The following is a 27942-nucleotide window of genomic DNA, read 5'->3' on the forward strand; positions in this document are numbered from 1 at the left end:
GTTCTGGGCATTTTAGCAAAGCGACTCCCTGACGTCGAACATCAAAGTTGTCTCTGAACAGGGGAAGCAAAAAGTGAGACAATCAGAGTGTCACTCATCACAAGAAAGGCCATCAGAGCAGAGACCATCGTCCTTCACTGGGGTCCCAACAGACAGGTCACCTACGGACCACAGCCATGAAAGCACAGACGTACTGGGTACCAAGGACACTAGTAACACACACACACCCTTCCCCCACTCATGCAGTCTCCTCACTCGCGCAGAGCTACAAGCAGCTTAAGGACTCGGTGCACCTTTGCAGGGTTTCTGTTTCCGTCTTTGCAGGGGCTGAGAACCCACTCTGTCCCTGCCTGTGTGCGGGGTGTGGGGAGTAGTGAATCTCCAATGCCTTCTATGAAAACATCTTAGCGGTAAACTCCCCAAGGCTCAACACAGACGTGGAACTGTTTGCCAGCAGTTGACACAAAAACACGCAAAGAATAACTGTAGAATACAGCCAAGAAACAATCTAAATAGGCTTGGATGAAGCTATTCTTTTCTAGTCCCTTCTCAAAAACTTCCCAGGGAAGCCCACGGTACGCCTGCCCTCCGAAGGATCGCCGGACAGAAACCCTGCCATGGAAACCCGAGGCGCAGGAGGGCGCGCTTGTGCGCCCTAGTTTGTAGGTAGTCACCATCCCTGGATGAGCCGGCCCTTACTTAAAGTAAACCCCGAAGATGTAGCTACCGCACCACTAAAGAAGTCGCAGGCGGAAGTACAACCCCTTGGCAAGCGGAGCGAGGAACTCCTTGGTCTCTCCAGGGCGCCCGGGTCCCCCTGCTGAGCGTGCGAGCCACCGGAGCAGGACTCTCCCGGCGCTTGTCGCGAGCGCGCGCGACGACTGGGCACCTGTTCTGGCCTCTGCACAGATTCCCTCTCGGGGACTCTCGCTCAGGAGTGAAGCACAGAGACGGATTCCCTTCGGGAAAATCTCTGCGCGCGCACACCCATACACACAGAGAGAGACTTGGGGATAAACACGCCGCGAGCTCCGGCTGTCTCGCTAATTTCGGGCGCGGGAAGAAAGCGGGCGGGCAGGCTAGCAAAGCGCCCACACACCCCCGTCTCTACCCCTCCAAACCCGAGCCACCCTGAGCACCTGCCCTCGCGTGCGCAAAGGCTGAACCCGGAATTCACAACTTGCGGTCGCTTCTCCCTCCCCTGCATTCCTAGGCTAGCTGGAATGCGCGAGCAGATTCCCTCACAAGGAGCAGTCAGTTTCCGGCGGCGCAGGCGGCGGGCGCCGCGGGCAGTAGCGGCTGGGGACTCACCCGGCACGCACGCCCGGGGCGCGGGCCGCAGGGACTAAGAGTGTGGCCGGGGCTTCTCCGCCGCCAGCCCCAGGGGCGAGAGACGCGCTCTCCAACTTCCCGCCAGCTGGGGTGAAGTTGCACTAACGGTCCTGCAAGCGCTGACCGTCACGCCGGCGAAAGAAGATTTGTGGGGACCACCCTCGCCCTCAAGCCTGGCCTACAGCTCGTACCCCTGGGTGTCCCCAAACAGCACTCTCCCCAGCGTTCCAAGAAAAGCCTTGGGCTGGAGATGCGGGGTTCCGTACTCGGCTCGCCTCAAGCATGATCCAGGAGGCGTTCACATTCGGCCCCAAACAGCCAAGAGCCTGGCCCCCTCAAACGCACTCTGGCTGGTGCCCCTGCCCTGTGACCGCCTCTGCCCCCGGCCGCCAGCCCCTCCCGGCCCCTGAGCGGCGTCCGGCCCGCCCCGCAGCGGCTGAGGCTGCTAGCTGTCTTGTTAGAATTAAATCAGCGAGAAAGGGGGGTGTCTTACGTTGCATCGGCACACCTAGCATCTCCGGGAGCCCCTTGACAGCCCCTTCCGCGGGGACAGTCGCACTCTGCATCATCTCGGAGCGAGAGCCAGCGAGTCGCAGTCTACGGAGATCTCTCGCTCTACCTCGATTCAGAAATTTCAAAATAATAATTAAAACCCCAAGCAGGCCGCTGGAGTCACGGTGGAAGCCGGGCCCTCCGCTTCTCAGGGAGGACTCCACAGGCTGGCCGGCCCCCTCCCCCCGCCAGTCCCCAGTCTGTTTCCAGTCCCTTTGATCTCGCTCTCCGGGGTTGGTGCACATCCCAGGTTGAGACGCTGTTGCTGCAGCTCTGGCTTTTTTCCTCTCCTCCCTCCCCCGCCCGCTCCTTCCCCCTCCCCCTCCACCCTTCGCGTGCCGGCCGCCCGGGAGGCCGCGGTCACCCGGGCGTTTTGATTCATTCACACTGCAGGAGCGGCCGTGACGTCGCTTTCCGCAGGGAGGCCCGCCCTTCGGCACATCCCCCAACCCGGCGGCGGGCAGCCGACCCCGGCGGGAGTGGGGGTCCCGGCGCCCCGAGTGAGGCCGGCGGGGCGGAGGGGGGCGGGGCGGCAGGGAGCGGGGCGGGGCCTCGCAAGCCGGCACCCCCGCCCCCCCCCGCCTCCGCCCAGCCGTGGCGGGCTCGCGCCCTGGGTATAAATTCTGCTGATGGCCTGCCGCGGCAGCAGGTGGTCGGAGACGGCGGCGCCCTGGGTTTGCGGGTCTTCGTGGGTTCCAAGCCCGCGCGGCTCGTGTCCTCCTCACTCCTCCGTTCGGACCCAGGGGCGGGGCGGAGCCGGGGCCGAGCGGGGCAGGCGGTCCGGAGGCCGGGGCCGCGTCTCTGTGTCTTCGCCTTGCGCGCTCTCGGTCCCCGGCTTCGCTCCGCCGGACGGAGCGCGCTCCGTAACCGATGACTCCATCTATCTTCCTCCTCCTCTTTCCCCTGGCCAATTCCTTTCCTGCTGGCACTTCCCAGCCCCTGCTCTCTCTCCCCCGCGTCTGGCTGAGGCTGGGCCAAGGGACAGCCCGTACTCGGCCCGGAACGCGCGAGTCACGCGGCGGGCGGCGCCGGCCCGGGCTGGGGAAGGCGGCCAGGGGCTGTGCGCGGAGGTGGCGGGACGCAAGCCCCCCGCGCGCGTCCCCGCAGACCGCGGCCTGCAGCCGGAGTCCGCACTTGCCTCCAGCTCCGCAGGGCAGGGGGCCCAAACCTCCCCGCGGCGGGGCCTCCCCGGCCGCCCTGCCACCAGTCGTCCAGCTCGGCCCTGTCTTAGGTCCCCAGAGCCCGCTCTGCCTCTCCGGCTGCCACCGCGGGTGCTTTGAACCATCCGCGACCTCGTGCGTGCAGGGCGGCAGTGAGCACACGGACGCCGGGGCTAACCAGCGAAAGGGCTTGCCATGCTTACTGTATTTACGAGATGCATGGACAGGTAGAGAAACGCTTAAAACAAATTCTCCTCAACGCGAGTTTCTGGCAGAAATACAACAGAAGGCCCAACGCTGGGACGAGGTCTCCTCTGACGCTCCATCAGGCGCTCGACGCCTCCGGGCTGCAGGCGCGGGAAGCCCACCCCGTCTGCCCCAAGACCCAGCCGCTCTCCTGCCCCCAGCCCCCACGTCATTTCCTTCCAGAAATGCAGACATACGCGTCCTTCCAGCCTAGTGGGGTTCAGCTTAGGCGGGAAGGGGGACTGTGTGCCCTCCCCAGCCTTCCAGAACCTTCCCTGCTGTTTCGCCTGGTGTCATCTCCAAACAAGGGACACCTGCTCACCTTTAAGGGAAGAGCATGGGGCGGGGGAGAATGGCCTGGTCGTCTGCGCTGCTTAGAATTTGTCTCCAATGAGGTCACAGTGACTTCTGTGTGTCCTGGTACTGGGTTGGCATCATCTCTTCCCTTGTTTACCTGCGAGGTGACTCCGCGCGCGAGACAATATACACAAGAAGAAAAAAGCAAAAGAACCCCGTGACATTTTTAGTGTTTACCAAAATGTGTTCTATAGAAATATAACTAGTAAGCAAACACGGGGAAATGCCAGCCTCATTTGCAGTGAAAAACACGCAAGACAAAACAACACGTGCACAGCTTTTTCTGTTTGTGAGATGACCGACGCGCGGGAGGGGCATCCTAGAGTTCAGGACTGGCGAAGGGGCTTGGACACTCACCAATACTGCTGGGTGCTTATAAACTCTTAACATCCGTTTGGAAAGAAATTTGGCAATATGTATCAAACTCATAAATTTTTCATACCCTTTAGTTTATGTAGTACTTTTGAGTGTCTGTTCCACGGAAATAATCTGGAATTTTTTATAAAAGTTTCATGCGTGAAAATGTTTATTACAGTATTATGTTTTGGAGAAAAATAACCTAAATAGCCAACAAAAGAAAAGTGGCTTAGGGAAGTAGATTAAATTGTTTGGTAGTATGTTATGGAATCATGGAAACCAATTATGAAACCCAATAACATGGGGATGCTTGTGAAATACTAATTTTTTTAAAAGCACAATGCAATAGCATAGGATTATAAATATGTAAAAATCTTAGTCAAATGTAAGGGCAATGATAATACCCATTGTTGGTTAGGCTGTGGGGAAATTAGAAAACAATTTCCTGGTGGGGATTGCAAAGAGGGGAAATGTCTTCTCAGGACGTTTTGGCTACAAATGTGATGCATTTGACCCAATCTCTATAGAAATTTATCCAAAGAAAATAATCAAGAATGTTTGTAAAGATGTAGTTACAAGGATGTTTATAAGGTTTTTAAAAGGGAAAAGCTAAATATCCAACAATAGGGGATAGTAAATAAGTTACAGTAAATTATTAAATTAAGTAAAATGGAATGTTATGAAGTCTTAGAAATAATACAACAGAAGAATATTTAATGTAGAAAAGGGTTTGAGATTTATTAGGAAATGTGAAAAAAGAATATGAAGCGGTATGAACTTCAGGAACTTTTCTTTAAAAAAGCATAAACACTGTACACTTAAAAATGGTAAACATGGTAAATTATATGTATATTTTACCTCAATAAAAAACTGTTTAAAGTAGGAGTAAAAAAAATGCCAAAGTGTACAAGTGGTTATCTGTGCAGTGGATATTTTATTTTATAATACTTTGCTTTTTTCAGTTTTCTCAATGAGCACATTATTTTATAAAGCAGAAAAAAACTAATAGAATGCTTTTTAAAATATTAGGGAAAAGGTAAGGAAAGATACCAAAATACTATTCAAAAGAATATTAGGAAAAAGGTATATTAGGGAGATGTATTATGGAATTTTTTCCTTTTTCTCTTTTCCAGATTTTCTGTAAAGTGATTATTTTTCAGTAACATTAGTAAAAGATAACATTCAAATGCAGTGAATGTAAAGCATATATAGTAATTACTTTTATAATTTAAAATTATATTTTAAAAATGCTCTCTGCAGCTCCTGCTTCCCTGATTTGAACCTGCTGGGGTCCTGCCCTTTTCCCATTGCATGTCACTAGCCTGTCACTAGGTGAGGAAAAGCCTTACTGTGGTGGGGACCTATCTCTGCCCAAGACTGATTCAGGGGATACCACTTTCACCTGTGTCGTTTGGCAGACAAGCCCAGGAAAGTCAGCTTAGCTCTCAGTTCTTGCACCTGTAAGCAGCAGCTCCAACATACCTTGCACCCCCATGCCCACACACACAGTGCAGCTCAGCCCTTTCCACATTCTGAGGCTTTTTTTTTCTTTCTTTTTTTTTTTTTTTTTTTTTTTTGAGACGGAGTCTTGCTCTGTCGCCCAAGCTGGAGTGCAGTGGCGTGATCTCAGCCCACTGCAAGCTCCACCTCCTCCCGGGTTCATGCTATTCTCCTGCCTCAGCCTCCCGAGCAGCTGGGATTACAGGTGCGCACCACCATGCCCAGCTAATTACTGTATTTTTAGTAGAGACAGGGGTCTCACCATGTTGGCCAGGTTGGTCCCAATCTCTTGACCTCGTGATCTGCCCGCCTCGGCCTCCCAAAGTGCTGGCATTATAGGCGTGAGCCACCACGCCCGGCCATTCTGAGGCTTTTCTAAAAGCATTTGCCTCTTGTATGAGCTGGGTCCCATTCCCAAGGTCCTCCAATAGCATCTATACCAGCCAAGACACTTCACTTCCCCTGGGACCTCAGCTTTCCCATCTGCAAATGAGGAACTCCTAGCAAAAAGCTTTCCTTAAACAGATTTTAGTGCCTACTGCTGTTGATGGTGGTAATAATAATAATAATAACAACAACAACAACAACATAGTAGCATATGGTAGTAATAATAACAACTAATATTTATTGAAAGTTTGCAACTGTACCAGGCACCAAGGCAAGTGCTTCTACCTGCATAATTCTACCTATTCTTCATGAGGAACTGATGCATGGTTTCATCATACCTACTTGGTGGATGAAAAAACCGAGGCTAGCAGGGGCTAAGCTGTTTTCTACCCCCAGAGAATGGGAGAATGGCTGAATCCCACAGACGTCCATTAATCTCTACTATGGAATGGCCCAGAAAGACCCTTGGGGTGGGACTCAGTTTGGATTAAAATCCCTGAGCTGACTCAGCAGGGCTTTTCTCACCACAATGCACCCAGGGCTGGCAGGTGACCTCCCAGGAATGTTCCTCAGAGCCAGCCATGTCCCTTTGGGCCAGGACCTGGTTGGAGGGTGAGCACTAGAGGATGGGCCTGTGGTGGGGTGATGTGGCTTTCTTCAGGTCTAAGTTCTGTCAGAGAACTTGAACAATAGCCAGTACAAAGTATCCAGTACTTGCTAGACATTTATACATTCCATTTCTGGAAACCAAACCCAACATGTTAGGGGATCCAATTCAGAGGCAAGACACTCAATTTAGGAAAATGATTATAGCTTACATTTATCTAGCATTTTACATTTTACAAAGCTCCTCCACATATTTTATCTCCTATTATCTTCATAATTATGCCCGGGCTTGGGTATGATTATCAGGAAACAGAGAGGTTAAGTGGTTTGTCCAAGGTCACACAGCTAATAAATTGCAGTGCCAACTGGAAATTAAATCCAGTCTTTTGACTCTCAACCTGGTGTTCTTTCCACTCGGCACAGCAGTCTAGTGTGTCTTCTAACCCTTCCATTTTAAGAGCTTCACAGAGTAGGCAAGTTCACTCTCAGATGCCAGGAATCCTGAACCCCAGGCTCTTTCTCCACTGAGGGACGAATCTCACTGCCCCTGCTCCCCTCCCTGTCATCCCAGCTCTAATCATCTCCTCCTCATCCTCATTCCTTTCAAGGCCCCTTTCATCATTTGCATTTTGAAACTGTTTCCTTAATTATTCTCCTGCTGTTGGAAACCTGCTCTCCCGGGGCTCTGTGGCATCCTTTGATTTATCTCTGTCTGGATAACAGCTCCCCGATTCTCCTTGGGGAATTCAATTTTCATTCATTTTTCTGCTGGGCTAGATTGATATAGACCCTCTGCCCCGGTCCGTATTACTCATCCCAGCAGAGAGAACCAGGGAGACCAACCCTAAGCCCGGCCCCTGGGGAGCCACTGTCTTGTTCAGGGAGCCACAAGGAGTTCTCCAATAAAAGGACAGGGGCCTTTGCTCTTCTCCATCTGTCCACCCAGTCCTTCCAGTCATTTGTCACAGGGCCTTTCATGGGCCCACCACTTTGTCATTTGTCTCATTCTCTTCCCAGAACCTTGCAGGGATCTCTCCCCACCAGGATGCTGATCAGAAGGCCGTCACTGCTCATCTTAAACCTGCCCTGTGTCCTTGACACAGGAATTTAAGGGATATGGGAAAGAGATGGTCCTGTACTTGGCCATCTAACTCTCAAGATAAGATTCTGTCTCAGTTAGTGGCTAAGAAACAGGACAAGAAAAGGGCACTGGGATCCTTAGAGGAAGACGGAAAGTAACAATGGCTCACACTTACATTGCCAGCCCTGTTCTAATGCTGCACGTATATTCCTCATGAAACCCCCCAGATCCTTAGAGGCAGGTACTATCATTATCCCCATTCTACAGATGAGGAAAATGAGGCACAGAGAGGTCAAGTAATGTGCCCAAGGTTGCACAGGTGGTAAGCAGCAGAGCTAGGATATGGTCACAGGTAGTTTGGCTCTATCCTTGCAGCATCACCAGCATCATCAAATAATCCTTATTTAAGGGTTCCTGGGCATGGCCAGGTGAGGGGTCCATGCAGAGTACATGACCCAGCAAGGCCAAGTCCTCTAAGCCCATCTCTGAAGCTATCACATCCCATGGCTCTGTGTATGGGGGAGCTGGGGAGTTTAGTCTTGTTCCAATTTCAGAGTTAATTCTCTTTATCTCTCAAAAGTCTATAGTACCGGCTGGGCACGGTGGCTCATGCCTGTAATGCCAGCATTTTGGGAGACCAAGGCAGGCAGATCACCTGAGGACAGGAGTTTGAGACCAGCCTGGCCAACATGGTGAAACCCTGTCCCTACTAAAAATACAAAAATTAGCCAGGCACGGTGGCAGGTGCGTGTAATCCCGGCTACCAAGGAGGCTGAGGCAGGAGAATTGCTTGAACCCGGGAGGTGGAGGTAGCAGTGAGCCGAGATCACGCCACTGCACTCCAGCCTGGGCGACAGAGTGAGACCCTGTCTCAAAAGAAAAAAAAAAAAAAAGTCTACCTAGATCATTCCTTAATTCGTGCATTCATCGGGCATCTATTGTATGCCAGCTCCATGACAGGCCCTGGAAGGCAATGACCTGGAGTGCCAAGTGCAGACAGTTCACAGCTTACTTTGCTCCAGGACTGGCAACACTCCCATAAAATTATGTCAGCAAAGTTCTCCAGATGCCTGTCTTCCTTGTGTTGGGAAGGGGTTGGAGAACTGGGTTAGTAAATGTTTGGGTTCTGGGCTTAGATGACGTGCATTCAAATCCCAACTTGGATACATTCTGGCAAGTTCCTTTTCTGCTGTCCCTAAGGTCACATAGCTAATAAATTGTAGTGCCAACTGGAAATTAAATCCAGTCTTTTGACTAAATGGGGTTAACAATAGCACTCTACTCACAGATTGTTACCCACCGCACCTAGTAAGCATCATGATTATACCCTCTGCAATATTTTGCTTTTTTTTTTCTTTTCCTTGTTTTACATTTATAGGGGAAACCAAGGGACAAGAAACTCTCTTGGGTGTTCTTAAGTGAAGACTAGACTTTGGGAGCTCTTCTTTCCTAAGCGTGCATTTGGGATAGAGAGAGCCCCATGGCCGTGGACTGTTCTTGGTTTTCTCCTTTTTGCAGATGGAGGAAACCTGCTCTTTCAATTCTGCCACAAGCTGAGGTCAATGTGCCAGAATTGCTTCTTGGGTGAAATTTTAGCTATCTTGTGAAAAGCTCCACTCCGTCATGGCAACAGACACCTTGCTTATACGAAGCAAAGGGGACAGGAAGGTATAGCTGGGCTGAGTCTGTATTTTTCCTTCGGAAGCTGTTGTGCCCACACTGCCTTGCACCTATGTTCTCTTCGTTTTTGTTTTCTGATTTGACTTAATCTCCAAATTTATGTAAAGAAGGAGCTTAGATTCCAGATGCTGCACAACTGCCACCTTCCCCGCTTCCCCCTTTCCTCATCTTCCCTCCAGGATTCAGCGGCATCTCAAATCCAAGAATGGTCTTAGTGACCAACATTTTTTGTAGTGCTTGACAGTTTACTAGGTGCCTTTCCATACCCCTTCTCACCGAAGCATCACAAGCCTCACTGAAGCAGGTAGATCACGTCATACTCCAACCACTTTCTAGATGAGGAAACCAAAGCACAGAAAGGTCGTGCTGTCTGGGCTTGACCTAGGGCTCTGTCTCAGAGCTTCTAACCAGATGATCCATTTCTCAGCTCTTGAAGAGGATGCTAGAAATGGTAAGGAGAAGGGGTGGAAAGCCCAGCCTGGCTCCATTTTAAATAGCTGCAGGTGTCAAAGCTGATCTATAAAACAATCCTGTCATTGTCTTGGCGAAAGATTTTTACTAGAGGAGCCTAATTCAACAGTTTCCCTTCAGGAACTGACTTATAACCAAAACATGTAAATGTGTTCAATGTGTGCAGAGGGAACAGGAGGAAGGCCCAGGAGGTGTGTGTGAGGACAGGCTGTGAGGCAGGGGCCAGACTCCCGATTCTGGAACCCGACAGACTTCAGTGTGGGTTCCAGCCATGCTGCCTGCTGGGTGTGACCCCGTGTGAGCTTCCATTTACTTATTTGTATAATGGGATAGTGACAATTCCTACTAATACCATTGGCAAAGGAGGAATAAAGCCTTTAGCACAAGGCCTGGCGCAAGCAAGCCCCCATAATTGTGATGCTGTTTATTGTCCAAGAACAGGGGGTTCCCTGCTTGGCCTCTTCTCACTTCTCACATCCTGGCTCACTATGAAGAGCTTGCCACTGGTCACCAAAACTTTCTACTTGAAAACACTGACCTGCAGAAAAGGGACCAGGTCACTAGAACTGTGGCCACTTTTGGTGGTCAAGGAGGAAATATTGAGAGCTTTGGGGGGGCAAAGGATTTCCCCCCAGACCTCACCTGAGGAGGTACTCTGCAGAGAACATAAAACCTGGCTCTAATCTACATCTGAGTTTTATGTCTGTGGGAAGTTAAACCCCGGGAGCCTCTGTTTTCCTGTGCTTAAATGGGGGTGATACTCCCATAATTATCCTGAGAAGAGGCTGTTGGGGATCAGGAGATCCCACAGGCAAAGCTCCTAAGGCAAATGCTCCACGAATATTCCTTCTACTACCGGGCCTTTCACTGAGCTCCTCAGACTTTCCCATGCATATCATCACCGGGTGCTGTTCAAATGCAGGCTCTGACGCCATATGTCTGGGCCTAGGATTCTGCATTTCTAAGGAGTTTCCCAGGGATGCTGATGCTGCTGGCCTCTGGACCTCAGGGTATGTGGGGACGCTCCAGTACTCCGCTGCCCAGAAAGCAGCTGCTAGCCACATGTGGCTGCTGACCACTGGAATGTGGCTGTGAGAATTGAGATGGGCTGTAAATTGAATCATGTACTAGATTTTGAAGGCTTAATACAAAGAAAAGGATGTAAAATATTTCATTAAGATATTTTAAAATTATATGTAGAAATAATAATTTAAATATATTGGGTTAATCTATTGTTCACATTAATTTCATTTGTTTCTTATTTGAGCGTGGCTACTAGAATATTTAAAATTACATAAGTGGTGGCCGGGCGTGGTGGCTCATGCCTGTAATCCCAGCACTTTGGGAGGCCGAGGCGGGTGGATCACGAGGTCAGGAGATCGAGACCATCCTGGCTAACACGGTGAAAACTCCTTCTCTACTAAAAAAAAAAATACAAAAAATTAGCCAGGCATGGTAGTGGACGCCTGTAGTCCCAGCTACTCGGGAGGCTGAGGTGGGAGAATGGCGTGAACCCAGGAGGTGGAGCTTGCAGTGAGCCGAGATCGCGCCACTGCACTCCAGCCTAGGCGACAGAGCGAGACTCTGTCTCAGATAAATAAATAAATAAATAAAAATTATATAAGTGGCTGACATTATATTTCCATTGCACAGCGCTGTTCTAGGGTGCTCTGACTTGTATGGTACTTTTAAAAAAATGGATTCGGGGGTACCTGTGTGAGTTTGTTATATGGGTGTATTGTGTAATGCTGGGGTTTGGGCTTCTAGTGAACCCATCACCCAAATAGTGAACGTCATACCCAGTAGGTAGTTTTTCACACAGTTGTGTCCTCCCTCCTACCGCCTTTTGGAGTCCCACTCAGGTGTATGGTACTGTCCACACACACATGCACTCATACACAGAGCAGTCCCCTTTCCTCCTATCCCCTAGCACAATTCCTGGTACCAAGTAAGGGCCTAATAAGCACTGCCAGGTGGAGGAACGGAAGGCTGACCACAGATGGAGCCACATGAACAATGGGCCCACCTCACACTGAGGAGGAGATGTCAGCTGCACAGGTGGGAGCTGAGCAGGTGGCTGTGCCTGAAGAATGACAATCTCCCCCTTGCAGTTGACCCTGACCTGCCACCCACCCATTCTTTGTCATCCTCCGCCCCACACTCTGCTTTTCTCAAGACTCTGGTGGCAAAGAAAAAGGAATTCCAGTGCTCCCTCCCCAGGTTTTGCCAGATAAGAGGACAGGGCTAGAGAGGGATGGGTCACGGGATTGCCTGAAGTCCTGGAACACTGCATCCCGCAGGCTTCCTGCTAAACGGGAAAGCCGCCCAGGATGACCCCATGGGCCCCAGTCCTTTCCTCTGCTCCCCTCCTACAGTTCACATCACCTCCTCAGCTTCTCTTTGGGGTCCTCGCCCCACCTCTGCCTGGGGTAAACTCATGGCCATGGGGCACAGGCCAGACATGAACCTGCACAGCCCTCCCTAAGCCTCTGTTACCTGGGAGAAGAAGCCCCAGGCGGCCCAGAGGAGTTTCACAGAAAGAGCTGGAGCGCCGCATCTGAAGATGCACCACCTCCCACCCGGAAAGAACGTGCACCCCGAGCCTGGACCTCCATGGCGGCCCTGCCTCCCACCCAGAAAGAACGTGCACCCCGAGCCTGGACCCCCACGGCAGCCCACTCCCAGTGACCAGGTCAGGTTTCAGGGCCTGTGATCTGAGGTCTGGGGTGGGGGTCATCTGGAGGGAAATCCAGCCCCGGGAGAGGCACTGGTGAGCCAGGAGGAGGCCCAGGGCGCTCGAGAGCTGGGCTGCACCCCAAACTGCAGGGCTCTGAGTGGATCTCTGCCCCTCCACAGAGGCCCCTGCTTGTGTGTCCACGTCGCCCACCCCTCCTTCTGACTAGTCCCCCTCAGTAAGCGCAGGGCACTAAGCAGGACAAAGAGAATTCTCGAAGCATGTGCACTTACCAGAGGTCAGGGGAAGAATCTGCCTTCACGGTGAGGGTTTGGTGGAGGAACAGCCTGGGAGCAGAGATCCTGGCAGGGCCCAGGGCTCTAGAGAAATCAGGGCGTTTGTAAGTGGAGGTAGCCTCCCTGTGGGGAGGAACCTGGAGAAGGGGTGCCCTGGGTGGGCCAGGGCGTTCCCCAGGAGGAGGCCAAACCTGAGGGAGCGCACAGAGCCCCGAGGATGCCCCGCTCCTCTTTTCTCTAAGAGAAGGTGCTCTGCTCCCCCTCGGAAGCTGGGGAAATGAGGGTCTGCCTAGGGGGAGGGTAGCAGAGGGGCTGGAGACCGCCTCAGAGAAAATTAAATTGCACTTGAGGGCAAATTCTATTAGGGAATAGAGCCTGTCTCTCAACAGCCTGCGTCCATTTAGGTGATTAGCTCGGCCCAACACTTCCACCCAGAGCCTGGTGAGCTCTGTCCCTCCACTGGGGGAGCCAAGCCAGAGGTCCAGCTGACCCGCTCCCCTCTCAATCCCCCTCTCACCATTCATAGCCCCCAAGCTCTTTGACAGTGGCCCAGAGGGACAAGCACCTTGAGTCTCTTCTGGAGCACAGAGGGGGTGGGCAGCTTCATGGAACACATGGAGAAAAGGACAAGCAGCACCCCAGGGACAGAGACAGATTTACCCTGCTTCAGTCTGGAGCAGGGACAAGGGAGGTCAGAGGTCAGGTGGGGGAGAGCACTGGGCACTGGGGTAGTCAGAGGGCTGGACTTGAGGGGCTGGGAGGCAGGAAGGATGGGGACAGGTGGAGGAGACGACGGGGGAGCAAGAGGCCAGGAATACAAGTGAGGAGATGGACGAGAGAGAGAGTCTAAGTCAGCAGGGTTCGGACCCAGGGAGAAGGAATGGAGAAGACAAGTGGCTGACGTCTGATGATGCCTTGTAATGGTAAACTAACGGAACATAATGGTAAATGGTCAAATAAATCCACCCGAGAGTGGGCATCATAAAAATAACATGCACCTTAGGCTACTGTGTTGCTTTAGCACACGTTCTAAGAGTTCAACAAATGTTGGCCAGGTGCAGTGGCTCACGCCTGTAATCCCAGCACTTTGGGAGGCCAAGGCTGGTGGATCAGTTCAGGCCAGGAGCTTGAGACCGGCCTGGCCAACAAGGCGAAACCCCATCTCTACTAAAAATACAAAAATTAGCAGGGCGTGGTGATGCGTGCCTGGAGGCTGAGGCAGGAGAACCACTTGAACCTGGGAGGCCAAGGTTGCAGTGCGCCAAGATGGTGCCACTGCACTCCAGCCTGGGCAACAGAGAGATATTCTGTCTCAAAAACAAACAAACAAAAAACAAAATCAAAAAACCACAAATCTCAGGGCCATCGTGAGCTGTTGGCCGTATGTTCATACACTTCACACTGCCTCCACACTTTGGCAGAAGGATCTAGATCTGAGGCCCTTCCAGGGCCCACTTGCCAATCCATTATTTCCTAGCACCAGTGGCACCACAGGCCCCTGATCCACAGGCCCGTCTCAGCCAGCTGGGCCCTCCTCTGGGGCCATCTGTCCATGAGAAGATGCTCCCTCCTGTCCTTCATGTTGATCAGTGAAAGAGTTTGCTTGATTTCCCTCAATTTCTGACTATAAAATTATTTCATTTGCTTAACAAAACTTTATTATGCACACACAGTGTGTTCTGAGGAGAGCCAGTGCTGTTTCTAGAACATGGAGAAACATAAGCACAAGCAATTTAAAATGAGTTCTGAGCAGGAGCATGGATGGAGCTGGAGGCCATCATCCTACACAAACTAACTCAGGAACTAAATCAAATACCACGTGCTCTCATTTATAAGTGGGAGCTACATGATGAGAACACATGGACACACAGAGGGGAACAACACTGGGGTCTATCAGGAAATGGAGGGTGGCAGGTGGGAGAAGATCAGGAAAAATCACTACTGGGTACTTAGGCTTAATACCTGGGTGATGCAGTAATCTATACAACGAACCCCTATGACACAAGTTTACTAATATAACAAACCTGCACATGGACTCCTGAGCTGAAAATAAAAGTTAAATAAAATGAGCTCTGAGAACACGTAGTGGTGTATAAAGCATTGTCTCTGACCGGTGGCATGAGTTATTCTAGTTTAGGGGACCCTCTCTCGCAGGCTCTCCTAAGGCCCACCATGTGCCCTGAATTCCAGGCCCAAGTGAGCTTCACCCTTAAACCAAAGTACTTATGTTGCTGGGGTGGTTGCACTCCCCCAAAGAGCAAGGGGGATCTGTGTTCTTTGGGGGAGCGAAGGGGAGGGGGTGCTCAGAAAGGGAAGACCCCTGAGGGAGGGAAAGAGAGTATGCAGATGTTCCCCAGCTGTGTTAGCTGCGCAGTGGGTTGTGGCTTGTTCTGCCGACACTCTCCAGCCCAGGGTCTCCCTTGAGGGGCGGCTCCTGCCCAGAGATGGGTTCCAATGAGCCCCTCCCCAACCCCTGACGCTTGCCCAATTTCCAGGGCGCAGGCTTAGCATCTGAAGGCACGTGAGGAGTCCAGGAAGCTGGCTGGGGTTGCAGATGGCCTGGCACCCTCCCAGTGGAGGCTGTTCAAGTTTCTTTGGACGCACCAAATAGCACTGACAACTGACAAGGCCCCTGTTTCCTGAGAACACTCTCTCCCCCAACCCCCGTGAGCATAGGGGTCAGTTCCCTCCTTGGGATTCCAGCCATCTTCATGACAACACCACCCCTGATAAAACATGCTCCCGTCCTTCATGGGGCTGGGGAACTTCCACCATGTCCCAGCCACCCACTCCTGGGGACCCTCTCCAGTGGCTCTTAGAAAGCATTTGAGAACCGCTGATTCACATTAGCTTCACTCTCCAAGGACAATCAGTGCCCCAGCGCTGGGTGGACGCTCCCCACCAGCTTGGAGACCTTGGGCAAGTTATTTAACCACACAGATGACTTCCTCGTAGGGAAACAGAGAGGGAGTCCCTGGCTGTCAGGGGCAGACATGAAATCACTGTGCCGAGACAGTGATTTGTTATACTAGTAAAAGGGTCCTCGGGCCCTTTTACTCCTCTCTACTGACAGCCAAGATGTGGTCTAGCGCACTGTTATATTTCCAGCTCGAAGTACAGCGCCTGGCGTATTATGACTTCTTAGTAAATATCTGTTACAAGATTGAAGTGAGTGAAAGAATTTCTAAGTGATCCAATCCACTGCTCAGGCCCAAGAGTGGAAGAAACCTGAGCGCATCTTCCCTGGGTCAGCAGGGCTGCGGAGGTGGCATCTGCTCTCGGGAGCAGCTGAGCAGCCTGTGGTGGCTCTGTCGGGCCTCGTTAGACGACTGGGCCTGTTATTGGTGTGGGCAGCTGGCTAGATCCTCACGGTGCTGCTGCTGTCAAGGCCCCACTTACCCCTCATCTGTAATGGTTCCTGGCTTTTTATGTACTTCCTGCTCTTCCGCGGCACTCTACAGACTCTATTACATTTGCCACATGGTCTCCTGTGATGAACACTCAGGAAGAAAGGAAAAGCCTTTGAAAACGATCCAGAAACCGAGGCACCAGCCTTCGGCTTCAGCCACTGGTGGCTGGAATAAGGCTGGAGTTCTGGCCTGTGCACTTTCTATGTGATTCTCCGGGCCCAGGAGGCCTGTCCCGCTCTTGCCGCATTTCCAAGTCCTGGCCGTTCCTCCAGCCAGCTCAGGAATCAAGACTCATGCACCTCTTAGTATCACGGGATCATATCATCAGATTGGAAGGCATCTTAGAGGTCTTCAAGCCCAACTGCCCAACCCTTGCCGAATTATGTCTGCGGCATCCCTGGATGGCAGCCATCTGGCCTCCTCGTGAACATAGCAGGTCTCAGGGGCTGTCTGTTTTCAGAGACAGCCGGGACCATTGCTAGGCAGCTCTACAGCAGGACTACTTCTTCCCACAAAGTTTTGCCTTTGAATAAAGTAACTTGAAGGTTTGATTTTCCTGGGTTGTATGTGTGTGTGTTATTTAAGTGCTAATTTAGTTAGCACTTAAATTACTGTAAATCAGTACTTTCAAAATGACTTTAACATCTGGAGTTGCTTGTTTTTTCCACTATTTCTTTAACCCACAATAATAAGAGTAAGAGTTGATCTCCAAACTTCCACATTAGATCTTTGCTTTTTCAAAGTGGACAGCTGATTTTTAACTAAATTTAAAATTGTTTACTCTTTTCTTTTCTGAGACCGGGTCTTGTTCTGTTGCCCAGGCTGGAGTCCAGTAGTATAATCATGGCTCACTGGAGCCTCAACCAATCCTCCCACCCTCAGCCCCCTGAGTAGCTGGGACTATAGGCTTGCACCACCATGCCAGGCTGATTTTTGTATTTTTTGTACAGATGGGTTTCACCGTGTTGCCCAGGCTGGTCTCAAACTCCTGGGCTCAAGGGATTCACCTGCCTCAGGCTCCCAAAGTGCTGGGATTATAGGCATGAGTCACTGTGCCTGGCCCATTATTTTCTTAAAAAACAAAAATGAGAGGGTGTTTCCATAGTGTACTGGTTATCACATTCACCTAACACGCGAAAGGTCCTTGGTTTGAAACCAGGCAGAAACAAGCAGTTATTTTCCTTCTGGCTGGGCATGGTGCCTCATGCCTGTAATCTCAGCACTTAAAAAACAATTGCTCTAAAACATTGGGTTGCCACTTACATGATCACACCCTTAAAGATTACACAACATTGGCCAGGCGCGGTGGCTCACTCCCGTAATCCCAGCACTTGGGGAGGTCGAGGCGGACAGATCATGAGGTCAAGAGATAGAGACCATCCTGGCCAACATGGTGAAACCCTGTCTCAACTGAAAATACAAAAATTAGCTGGGTGTGGTGGCACGCGCCTGTAGTCCCAGCTACTTGGGAGGCTGAGGCAGGAGAATTGCTTGAAACTGGGAGGCGGAGGTTGCAGTAAGCTGAGATCACGCAGTGCACTGCACCCCAGCCTGGCGACAGAGTGAGACTCTGCCTCAAAAAAAAAAAAAAAAAGATTACACAACAATATGTGTGCAACACAGCATTCTCCCATATGGAGTAGGCCCTTGGTGTTTATACTGCTCAGAAGAGGCCATGGCACTGTGTTGCACAGGTGGCCCCAATGAACCACATCTCTGATATTTGAATGTTCTTGTGGAGTCCTTTTTTCCTGAGTCTGGACTGGACCTGTGATTTGCTTTAACCGACAGAATGTACCAGAAGTAACACTGTGCCCATTCTGGGACTAAGTTTTAAGATGGCATGGCACTTTAGGGAGCTTTGAGCCCCCATCTGTGGAAGAAGTCCAACTACTTTACCAGAGAGACCTTGGGCCTTGTGGAGACACTATATGGCTGGGAGTGGGGAGAGAGACGGGGGTGGGGAGAGAAAGGCCCAGCTGTCCTGTGAGTTCAGCTAAGCCCAGCCTTCAGCCTGCCCGCCAGCTGAATGCAGCCACATTAATGACCCTGGCAAGACCTGCAGAAGAGCTGCCCAGCTGAAACTAGCCCAGACTGCAGAGTCATGAGCAAAGAAAATGAGTGTTGTTTGAAGCTAAGACATTTTGGGGTGGTTTGCCAGATAGCAGTAGAGAATTGAAATAGGCCAGAATACAATGCCGCATCAGATTAACCCTCAAATCTCAGTGGCATAACAAAAGTACAGTGTTTGGCAGGTGGCTCTAACATTTTATATCTAGAATGTGTGGTTTCCTTTGTGGCCAAGACAGACGAAGGGAAACTGGAGAGTTGAGCACCTTAGCCCGCTCTAAGTTACGGGCATCATTTCCTTTCCGGGAGGTGGCGCTCGCTTCCATCTCATTGGCTAGAATTAGTCACGTGACCCTGACTCCCGGCTGGGGCCTGAAAATCTGGGGAGCCGATGGACTGGCGGGAGCATGATTGCCTCTGCCAGTGTTCTTGGACTTAACATTCAAATGTTCAAATATGCGTGAGTGACTTGGAAATGCTCTGATAAGTAGGAGATAGTAGTTTTGCTGAAGTAGAAATTTTCCCCATTTTATTTTTCTTGCAGAAGTAATGCACATGCTTTGCAAATAATTCAAACATCTAAGCGTCTATAGTAGCAAATGAATATCCCCCCACTACTGTAAAATTCTATTCTGCAGAAGTAACTACCAGTAGGAATTTGATGGATAATGTTTCAAGCTTTTCTTCTAAGTTCCTAACAGATAGGAATGCACATATAAACCAATATCTTTTTAATTCAAACACGTTTACTGTTTTCAGTAAATCCATACTGTTCATACTGCTTCAGTAATCCATACTGTTCTTTGGTTTGCTTTTATAATTGAATAATCTATTATGGATGTTGTGTCATTTCAGTGCATATTTGGTTTTCTTTACCTTTTTTTTTTTTTTTTTTTTTTTTTGAGACAGAGTCTGGCTTTGTCACCCAGGCTAAAGTGCAGTGGCGCGATCTCGGCTCACTGCAACCTCTGTGTCCCGGGTTCAAGCAATTCTCTGCCTCAGCCTCCCGAGTAGCTGGGATTACAGGTGCCCACCACCACGCCTGGCTAATTTTTTTGTATTTTTAGTAGAGATGGGGGTTTCACCATCTAGGCCAGGCTGGTCTTGAACTCCTGACCTTATTATCCACTGGCCTTGGCCTCCCAAAGTGCTAGGATTACAGGCGTGAGCCACTGCGCCTGGCTGGTTTTCTTTGCTTTTTTGTTTTTGAGCCAGGGTCTCACTCTGTTTCCCAGGCTGGAGTGCAGTGCAATCATGGCTCACTGCAGCCTTGAACTCCTGGGCTCAAACCATCCTCCCACCTCAGCCTCCTGAGTAGCTAGGAGTATAGGCATGCACCACCATTCCCAGCTAATTAAAAAATTTTTTGTGTGTGTGGAGATGGGGGTCTCGATATTTTACCCAGGCTGGTCTTGAACTCCTTGCCTCAAGCGATCCTACCACCTTAGCCTTCCAAAGTCCTGGGATTAGGCATGAGCCACCATACCCTGCCATTTGTTTTTCAGTGGTTGTTGGATGTTCCACAATGTTACTATACAATAATTTTGTCACCTGTTGATGGGCAGACTATTTTTTGCTACTACAGATGCTGTCATGAACATTCTTGTACAAATATTTTTCCATACGTATGCATATATTCCTACAGGTTAGATCCTGGAAATGGATTTCCTGGATAAGGGTAGGCACCTTTACCATTCTGAAAGATTACTGCCCAAAAGCAGCATATTCGGTAAACTCCAGAAGGGGTTTCCCATGTACAAATCTAATGCTGTTTCTGAGAACCTAAATATCCTTTAAAAAATACTTTTTGGTATCTCTCCTCTTTCCAGGATGCTGAGTGAAACCAGATGAGAGGGAGTTTAGTCGGCCTGGGGCAGTTGAGTCGTAGCAAAATCAGGAAGTGTTTTACTTAGTGGTGGGAGTTGGAGGCTGTGTGTTCATTTGTCAGCCATTAACTGAGCAGCCAGGGTGACAGAGAGTTACAGGTTGGTGAAGATGAGCTCCTGCCTTCCTGGAGTTCACAGTCTGACAGGGAAGGCCGACGAGTCGGCACACGACTTCAACAATGCGACAGGAACTGAAAGAGGGGACAGGGATGGTGCTCACTATGGCCTACCCACCGGAAGGAGAGCCTGGCTGCAGCGAGGGCGAGGTGCCCAGGGAAGGCTTCCAGAGGAGGTGGCATGTGAACCCAGGCAGGAGTTTGGTAGGGAAGAATTTGTGGTGGGGAGAAGAGCACATACGAAGGCCCAGGAGTGAGAGAGCCTGAGACTCAGGGGACCCACAGATCCTACAGTCCTGCCTGGGTTGAGGGGCGCTGGTGGGGCTGGGCAGAGGGGCAGCTGGAGAGGTAGGCAGTGGCAGAGCGCCCACAGCAAGGTCCTGCCACTACGCACGAGTTAGAAAAACTTGGTCCTGAAGCCTGGACTTCTTGACCAGGACATCTTCCTAAAAAATACCTGAGGCGGTGCCCTCTCCTGCTGGAACACCCCAGTGGCCCGCTGCCCACAGGATCCAGCCCACTTCTAGGCTGTTCCTTCACTCCCACGTCCCACCTACTCACTCTTAGTCACTCCCCGGCTGTCCCCATCTCCACCACTCATGCTAACCTCCTGGCAAGCCCCCTGCTCTTCCTGCATGAGCCCCACACCCCCACCTCTCCCGCACCCCACCACCGAGAGGAGGAGGCAGCTGCTCAGGGCTCCCACAGCCCCTGGTTGCCTGTGTCTGTCCCCTCTCCTCTGGACTCCACACTCCCTGAGAGCAGAAGACCTCACCAATATTTGCTGTGAATGTTACCACGCCCCGTCTTTCTTCTCCCTCAGGAGAAGCCCACCCAAAGCTCTCCTCTGGAGGGGGACAAAGTTTCAGGAACAGCACTTCTGTAGGAGACTTTCTCCCACGGTTGGAAGCATCTGTGACTGTGGCCTCCAGTAACAAGTTTTTAAAACATGTTCCAGACAGGCTCAGTGGCTCACATCTGTAATGTTCCAGCCGGTCTCGGTGGCTCACACCTATAATCCCAGCACTTTGGGAGGCCAAGATAGGAGCATCGCTTGAGCCCAGGAGTTTGAGACCAGCTTGGTCAAAATAGCAAGACCTCATCTCTACAAAAAAAATTTTAAAAAATTAGCTGGGCGTGGTGAAGAACATCTGTAGTCCCAGCTACTTAGGAGGCTGAGGTTGGAGGATCCCTTGAGCCCAGGAGTTTGAGGCTGCAGTGAGCCACGATCACACCCCTGCACTCCAGCCTGGGTGACAGAGTGAGACCCTATCTCAAGAAAACAAAAAAAAAACACATCCAGACATTCTTTGACACCTCCCTCCCCTTAGCCCCCAACACACACACATGGATTTATTCTTTTCAGTCACAGGAACGAGACAATGGTGACAAGGAGTGTTGCTGGAGCCACAGGCTGGACACAGAAAGGAATTCTTTCACAGAGAAACAGAATCAGCCCCGCTCTGTCCCTCAGGCCTGGGAGGTGGCAGCTTCCTTCAGGCTGGTAATCCACCATGAAGGCCGCATTTCACACTTGTGCCCTGGGATAGGCCAGCAGGGAATTGTTTCTGGAGAGTGAAAATTGGAACTCAGAAGGGTAATTTGTCTGTTTTACCACACACATTTCAGGGTTGGTCCTCAGCCTCTGTGTTGTGGCAGCCGTGACTGAAGCTAGTATCAGAGAGATGGAGGGCAGAAAGTCTTTACTCTTGTTGGAGAGGCTTGGCTAGCTGACCACAAACCTGGCTGCAGGCCCTGGCATGTCATTCACCTGCAGTGTCATCTGGATTATTCATCTTAGTGCCTGGACCCTCCCTGATGGGAGGTGGAGGGGAGAGAATCTCCTGCCAGGCCTACTGGACAGGCTTGTCCTGGGGTCTACAGGATGATGGTGGCAGCAGCTTTGGACACTGCAAATATCTTCTCCCAGAGAGGAGGATCACTTGAGACCAGGAGTTCAAGACCAGCCTGGGCAACATAGGGAGACTCCATCTCTACAAAAAAATGAAAAAACTTAGCTGGGTGGGGTCATACATGACTGTAGTCCCAGCATCTTGGGACACTGAGGCAGGAGGATCGCTGGGGCCCAGGAGTTTCAGGCTGCAGGGAGCCAAGATCAGGCCACTGCACTCTAGCCTGGGCAGCAGAGAGAGACCTTGTCTTAAAAAAAAAAATTCAGAATAAGATTGTTGAGTTCTATTTTAAAAAAATCCATGCGGACTTTTGATTGGTGTTACATTGGATTTTAGATTATTTGGAAAACTTTGATCTTTACAATCTTAAGCTGTCCATCCATATGCATAGAATCTCTGTTTAGTGAGCTCTTTATGTACTTTGTAAGAATGTCTTATCACTATGAGAGATCGTTGTTCATTTCTTCACCTGATTATAATCTGTCTCCTTGTATTAGTCCGTTCTCATGCTGCTATGAAGAAATATCCGAGACTGGATAATTAATAAGGGAAAGAGGTTTAATTGACTCACCATTTCACATGGCTGGAGAGGCCTCAGGAAACTTACAATCATGGCAGAAGGCACCTCTTCACGGGGTGACAACAGACAGAATGAATGCCAAGCAAAGGGGGAAGCCCCTTATAAAACCATCAGATCTCGTGAGAACTCACTCACTGTGATGAGAACAGCATGGGGGAAACTGCCTCCATGATTCAATTATCTCCACCTGGTCCTGCCCTTCGTATGTGCAGATTATTACAATTCAAGGTGAGATTTGGGTGGGGACACAGAACCAAACCATATCACTCCTCCTATCATCTTGCCACAGAAATGTAATCAGAGACCTCTATTTACCTCTATTCCCCCCTCCAGCCCCCCAGTGCCTGGATGTTACTGGCTCTACTTTACTAATGAAAAAACTGAGATTTAGAAAAGTTGGGCCAGGCGTGGTGGTTCAGGCCTATAATCCCAACACTTTGGGAGGCCAAAGAGGGGGTGGATTACCTGAGATCAGGAATTTGAGACCAGCCTGGCCAACATGGTGAAACCCCATCTCTACTAAAAATACAAAAATAAGCTGGGCATGGTGGTTCACACCTGTAGTCCAGCTACTCAGGAGGCTGAGGCAGGAGAATCACTTGAACCCAGGAGGCAGAGGTTGCAGTGAGCCAAGATTGCGCCACTGCACTCCAGCCTGGGCGACAGAGTGAGACTCTGTTTCAAAAAAAACAGGAAAGTTGAACTTCCCAAGGTGGCACAGGTCATCAGCCACAGGGCCATGGTTTGTAGTGGAAGAAAAGGGAGAAGAGTGTGTAGGGGCCAGCTGGTGGAAGGCACGGTGCTACACTAAGCGGTTTGGCCTTTACCCCATAGGTGAAAGGGAGATTCTAAAAGATTGTGAGCAGGGGCCAGATGACAGGAAAGAGGCTCTACAGGCAGTGTAGCAGAAGCAAGACAGGGTAGATTCCAGGAGGCACGGTGGAGAGTCAGCAAAAAGAGGAAGAGAGGCAGGAGAGGCCTCAGAGCAAACGGAACCCATCAGGAAGATGGGAAGAGGCGCCTGCTAGTCCTGGGGAGAGGGAAGGAAACTGTGGGGGGCCGAGAGAGGAAACAGGTTTTGAGAGGAAGACAAGGAGCTTGACTTTAGACACTTGGAGAGTTGAGTAGCCAGAGATGTGCCATGGAAACTACCAAGTGGCAGCCTAAGATAGAAATGGAGTTCAGCAGTGAGACCAGGAGGAGCTGGAGATTGGAGAGCCAGACAGCGCCACTCCGCCCTTTGCCTATGCTGACATGGAAGGGTCTGCAAGGTACAGGAGACCTGAGAAAGATCAGGTGCTGAGTGGGGTTGATAGTGTGTGTCTTTCCTTGTATTTGCATAGAACAGGCCTGTAAGGACACCAAAGAACTGTTTCAAGGAAGGGAGCTAAGTGGCTGGGAGGCAGACAGGGCAGAGACACTCTGCCCTTTTGAATATTTTGAATACCTAAACATGCATTACCTATTCAAAACAATTAATGAAATTAAATTTTTTTCAAAAAAAGGATGAGAAAGGACTTTGGGATGCATAAAGGACTTTGAAAACATAGTGGTTTTGCCTTTGAAGAGTGGTACTGAGCCTCTGGAGAAAGGCCCTCTATGGAATTCCCCAGGGGCAAGGCAGCACCCTCATTTCTGGTGCTCTTCGGCCATAATGGAGTGGTCAGGACACAATGTCACATCTAATGCCCAGTGCCCAGCACCTCCTGCAGCCGGCTCATGCTGCTCCTAATGGTGCTGGCTACCTGGTTGTCCTTTGTTGCTTGAGTAAGTCCAGCCCAATTCCTGGCCCACTGTGATTGGTAAAGAAGGCTGATGATACCGGTGATAAGAACATGTATGGAACTCCTTCTATGTGTTGGACACTGTTAGCCATACCTTTAACCCTATATTATCTCTCCTCTCTCTCTCTCTCTCTCTCTCTCGACAGGGTCTCTCTTTGCTCTGTTACCCAGGCTGGAGTGCAGTGGTGCACTCTCGGCTCACAGCAACCCCCACCTCCCAGGTTCAAATGATCCTCCCATCTCAGCCTCCCAAGTAGCTGGGACTACAGGCCTTCACCATCACACCCGGCTAATTTTTGTATTTTTTCGTAGAGACAGGGTTTGTTGCGCAGACTGATCTCAAACTCCTGGGCTCAAGTGATCCACCTGCCTCGGCCTCCCAAAGTGTTGGGATTACAGGCACGAGCCACAGCCCAGCTACATTATCTTCTTTACAGATGAAGGAAACTCAGCTTCAGAAAAGCCAGTGCCCAAAGTTCCATGACAAGTATCAGGATTTGAACCTCAGTCCCCTTGACCCTGAAATCATTCTTTTTCCACAATGGTAGCTGCTTCCTAATAATTTGTTATTCACTCATTTAACCTTAATAATCATCTCTGATGCTCAGAGCTCCGTGCATAGCACTGAAGGGGTATAAAGATGAATGATGAGTTTTGAGAGATCTCCATCCTAGAATGTAGAATTCTGTTCACTGAAGAGCTATTTATTGAACCTCTATTATGTGCGAGGGCCCATGTTAAGCTCAGGGGCTGCAGTGGGAGAGAAGACTGTCCCGCCCTGGTGAAGCTTAGAGGAGGTGGAGGAGACAACAGCCAGGTAGCCATGCTGCAGTGTGCTAAGCACTCCGATGAAGGCAGCCAAGGGTGCTCCCGCAGCTTGAAGAGGGGTACCTGGCTCAGGCTTGGGAGGCCCAGGGCTTGCTAGAGGGAGTGATGTATCAGCTGAGTCTAAAATAAGAGTCACAACTCAAATGGCTATAGGTCAGGCCCCTGAGGTAAATGAGTGAAGTAAAGGTCCATTCTTAGGCATAGATGTTCTCTTCCTAAATACCAAATACATAGCAACATGCTTCACTTCTATATAGATAATGCTTTTTTCCATTTTTCTTAAAATATGGCCCATCCCAGCACTCTGGGAGGCTTAGGTGGGAGGACTGCTTGAGCCCAGGAGTTCAAGAACAGCCTGGGCAACACAGGGAGACCCCCATCTCTCCAAAAAATAAAAAAAATTAGCCTAGTGTGGTGGCACACACATGTGGTCCCAGCTACTCTGAAGGCTGAGGTGGGAGGAGTGCTTGAGGCTGCAGTGAACTGTGTTTGTGTCACTGCACTCCAGCCTGGGCAACAGAGCAAGAACCTGCCTAAAGGAAACAAGCCAAAAAAAAAAAAAAAATGACCCATGCAGTTAGAGACACAGTGCAGGGAAATATTTCCCTCTTCCAAATCAACAGCACAAATGTGATGATAAATGGTAATTGCCCCTTGGCCTTCGTATTGGGAAGCAAAAGGGAGAGATGCGGACTATGGCCCTGGGTGAGGAAGGGGGCCCAGCTGACTCTTGCCCTGGGAATTGGGCCCATGTGGATATGTCTTCTGATTGGATTTGTAGATTGCTCCAAGTTCTAGTCAATATCTCTGATTATTTCCTTAGGATAGATTTTGAACACTAAAATAACTGAACCAATGGGCATAAACTTTTTAAGGTTGATACATATCATCATATTATTTCTCAGATATACTATACAGTATAATTGCATTATCACCTTTCCAGTACCAAACTGTACTGCTGCATACTATATAAAAATGATATCGCACTAATCTTTCACCTCTTTGATTATTGTTCAACAAGTAGAATACTGTTTCACGTAAGTATTGCTCTTTGTATTTCTTCTTTTGTAAGCTGACGGTTCATATTCTTGGCTCATTAAAAGTGTTTAATTATATACTAATAAATATTTAATAAAGGTGAGAAAATACAGATAAAAAGAAAAACAAACAGCCATAATCCCACCAGGGACCATTAACCACTATTAATGTTTTGGTGTCTTTATCCCAGTTTTCATCCATGCATTCAATATCCATAAATATATGTATTTTCTTTTTTAAAAAATAAGATTGGCCGGGTGCAGTGGCTCAGGCCTGTAATCTCAGCACTTTGGGAGGCTGAGGCGGGCAGATCACCAGATCAGGAGATTGAGACCATCCTGGCTAACACGGTAAAACCCTGTCTCTACTAAAAATACAAAAATTAGCCGGGCGTGGTGGCGGGCGCCTGTAGTCCCAGCTACTCAGGAGGCTGAGGTAGGAGAATGGTGAGAACCCAGGAGGCGGAGCTTGCAGTGAGCCGAGATCACGCCACTGCACTCCAGCCTGTGCGACAGTGCGAGACTCCGTCTCAAAATAAATAAATAAATAATAAATAAATAAAATAAGATCATACTATACAGAACTGTTTTTGTAACAATATTTTCCATTAATAGTGTGGTGTGAAAATAATTTCAGGATAAAAATATATACATTCAAATAATTTGTATTTATTTTTTATTGTTTAGAGACAGAGTCTCGCTCTGTGAAGTGGAGTGATCATCGGTCATTGCAGCCTTGAGCTTCTGGGCTCAAGCAGTCTTCTCACCTTGGCCTCCCAAAGTGCTGAGATTACAGACATGAGCCAACACGCCCAGCCCTCAAATCATTTTTAGATGTTATATTGTATTCCATTGTAATTGTGTACCAGAATTTACTCAATATCCCATTTTGGACTTTAGGTTAATCTTATTTTGATACTATAAATATTTATCATGTAGCAAATATTTACTAAATATTCTCAATTACTTCCTTAGGATAAATTCCAGAAATAGAATTGCTGGATTAAAGGTTATATATTTTCTTAAGGCTTTTAAAAGTATATTACCAATTACATTACATTATGAATTATCTATTTCCCAAAACTTGTATCAGTTTATACTACCACTAGCAGTATATGAGAGGACTGGGGCGGGGGCAGATTTTATTTTCTTAAGATGGCTGCAACAGTATCTCCCATCTCACAGTGTTCCAGAACTCTGCACACCCATCAAAGGTGAAGCCCAAAGTTCCTCCCCTTGAACCTGTTCAGGCCTTTCTATCTGCATCCTGGGCGAGCCGTTACATCAACCTCAACCAACAGAGAATCGCAAAAGTCACGCTAGGTGGCTTCTGAGGCTAGCACATGAAAAGGCCACCCTGAAGGGCCCAGCCACCATGCCGTGAGGAAGTCTGAGCAGCCCATGGAGAGGCCCATGGGGAGAGGACTGGAGGCCCCTCCCACAGCCCCAGCTAAGCTTCCAGGCAGCAGCCAACACCAACTTGCCAAATGAACTGTGCCTAGATACCCTGCACGGAGCAGCCAGGAGCTGTTTTCTGCTGAGCTCTGATCATGTTACCAATTCATGAGCAAAATGAGTGACTGTTGTTTCAAACCATTAAGTCTGGGAGTGGCTGTCAC

The 27942-nt window shown here is 49.7% G+C and overlaps 1 protein-coding gene across 1 annotated transcript in view; it reads right to left on the bottom strand.

Annotated features, from left to right (window-relative positions):
- LHX4 (LIM homeobox 4) overlaps positions 1 to 2235 on the bottom strand; it is a 44848-nt gene extending 42613 nt beyond the window's left edge. Inside the window, exon 1 of the mRNA XM_524984.9 lies at positions 1826 to 2235. Coding sequence (XP_524984.3) covers positions 1826 to 2129 — 304 coding nt within the window. The 5' untranslated portion in view covers positions 2130 to 2235. The remainder of the gene's footprint in view (positions 1 to 1825) is intronic.
- Between the last annotated feature and the right edge of the window lie 25707 nt (positions 2236 to 27942).

Source organism: Pan troglodytes, chromosome 1 (assembly GCF_028858775.2).
Source record: "Pan troglodytes isolate AG18354 chromosome 1, NHGRI_mPanTro3-v2.0_pri, whole genome shotgun sequence".
NCBI classification, from domain to species: domain Eukaryota; kingdom Metazoa; phylum Chordata; class Mammalia; order Primates; family Hominidae; genus Pan; species Pan troglodytes.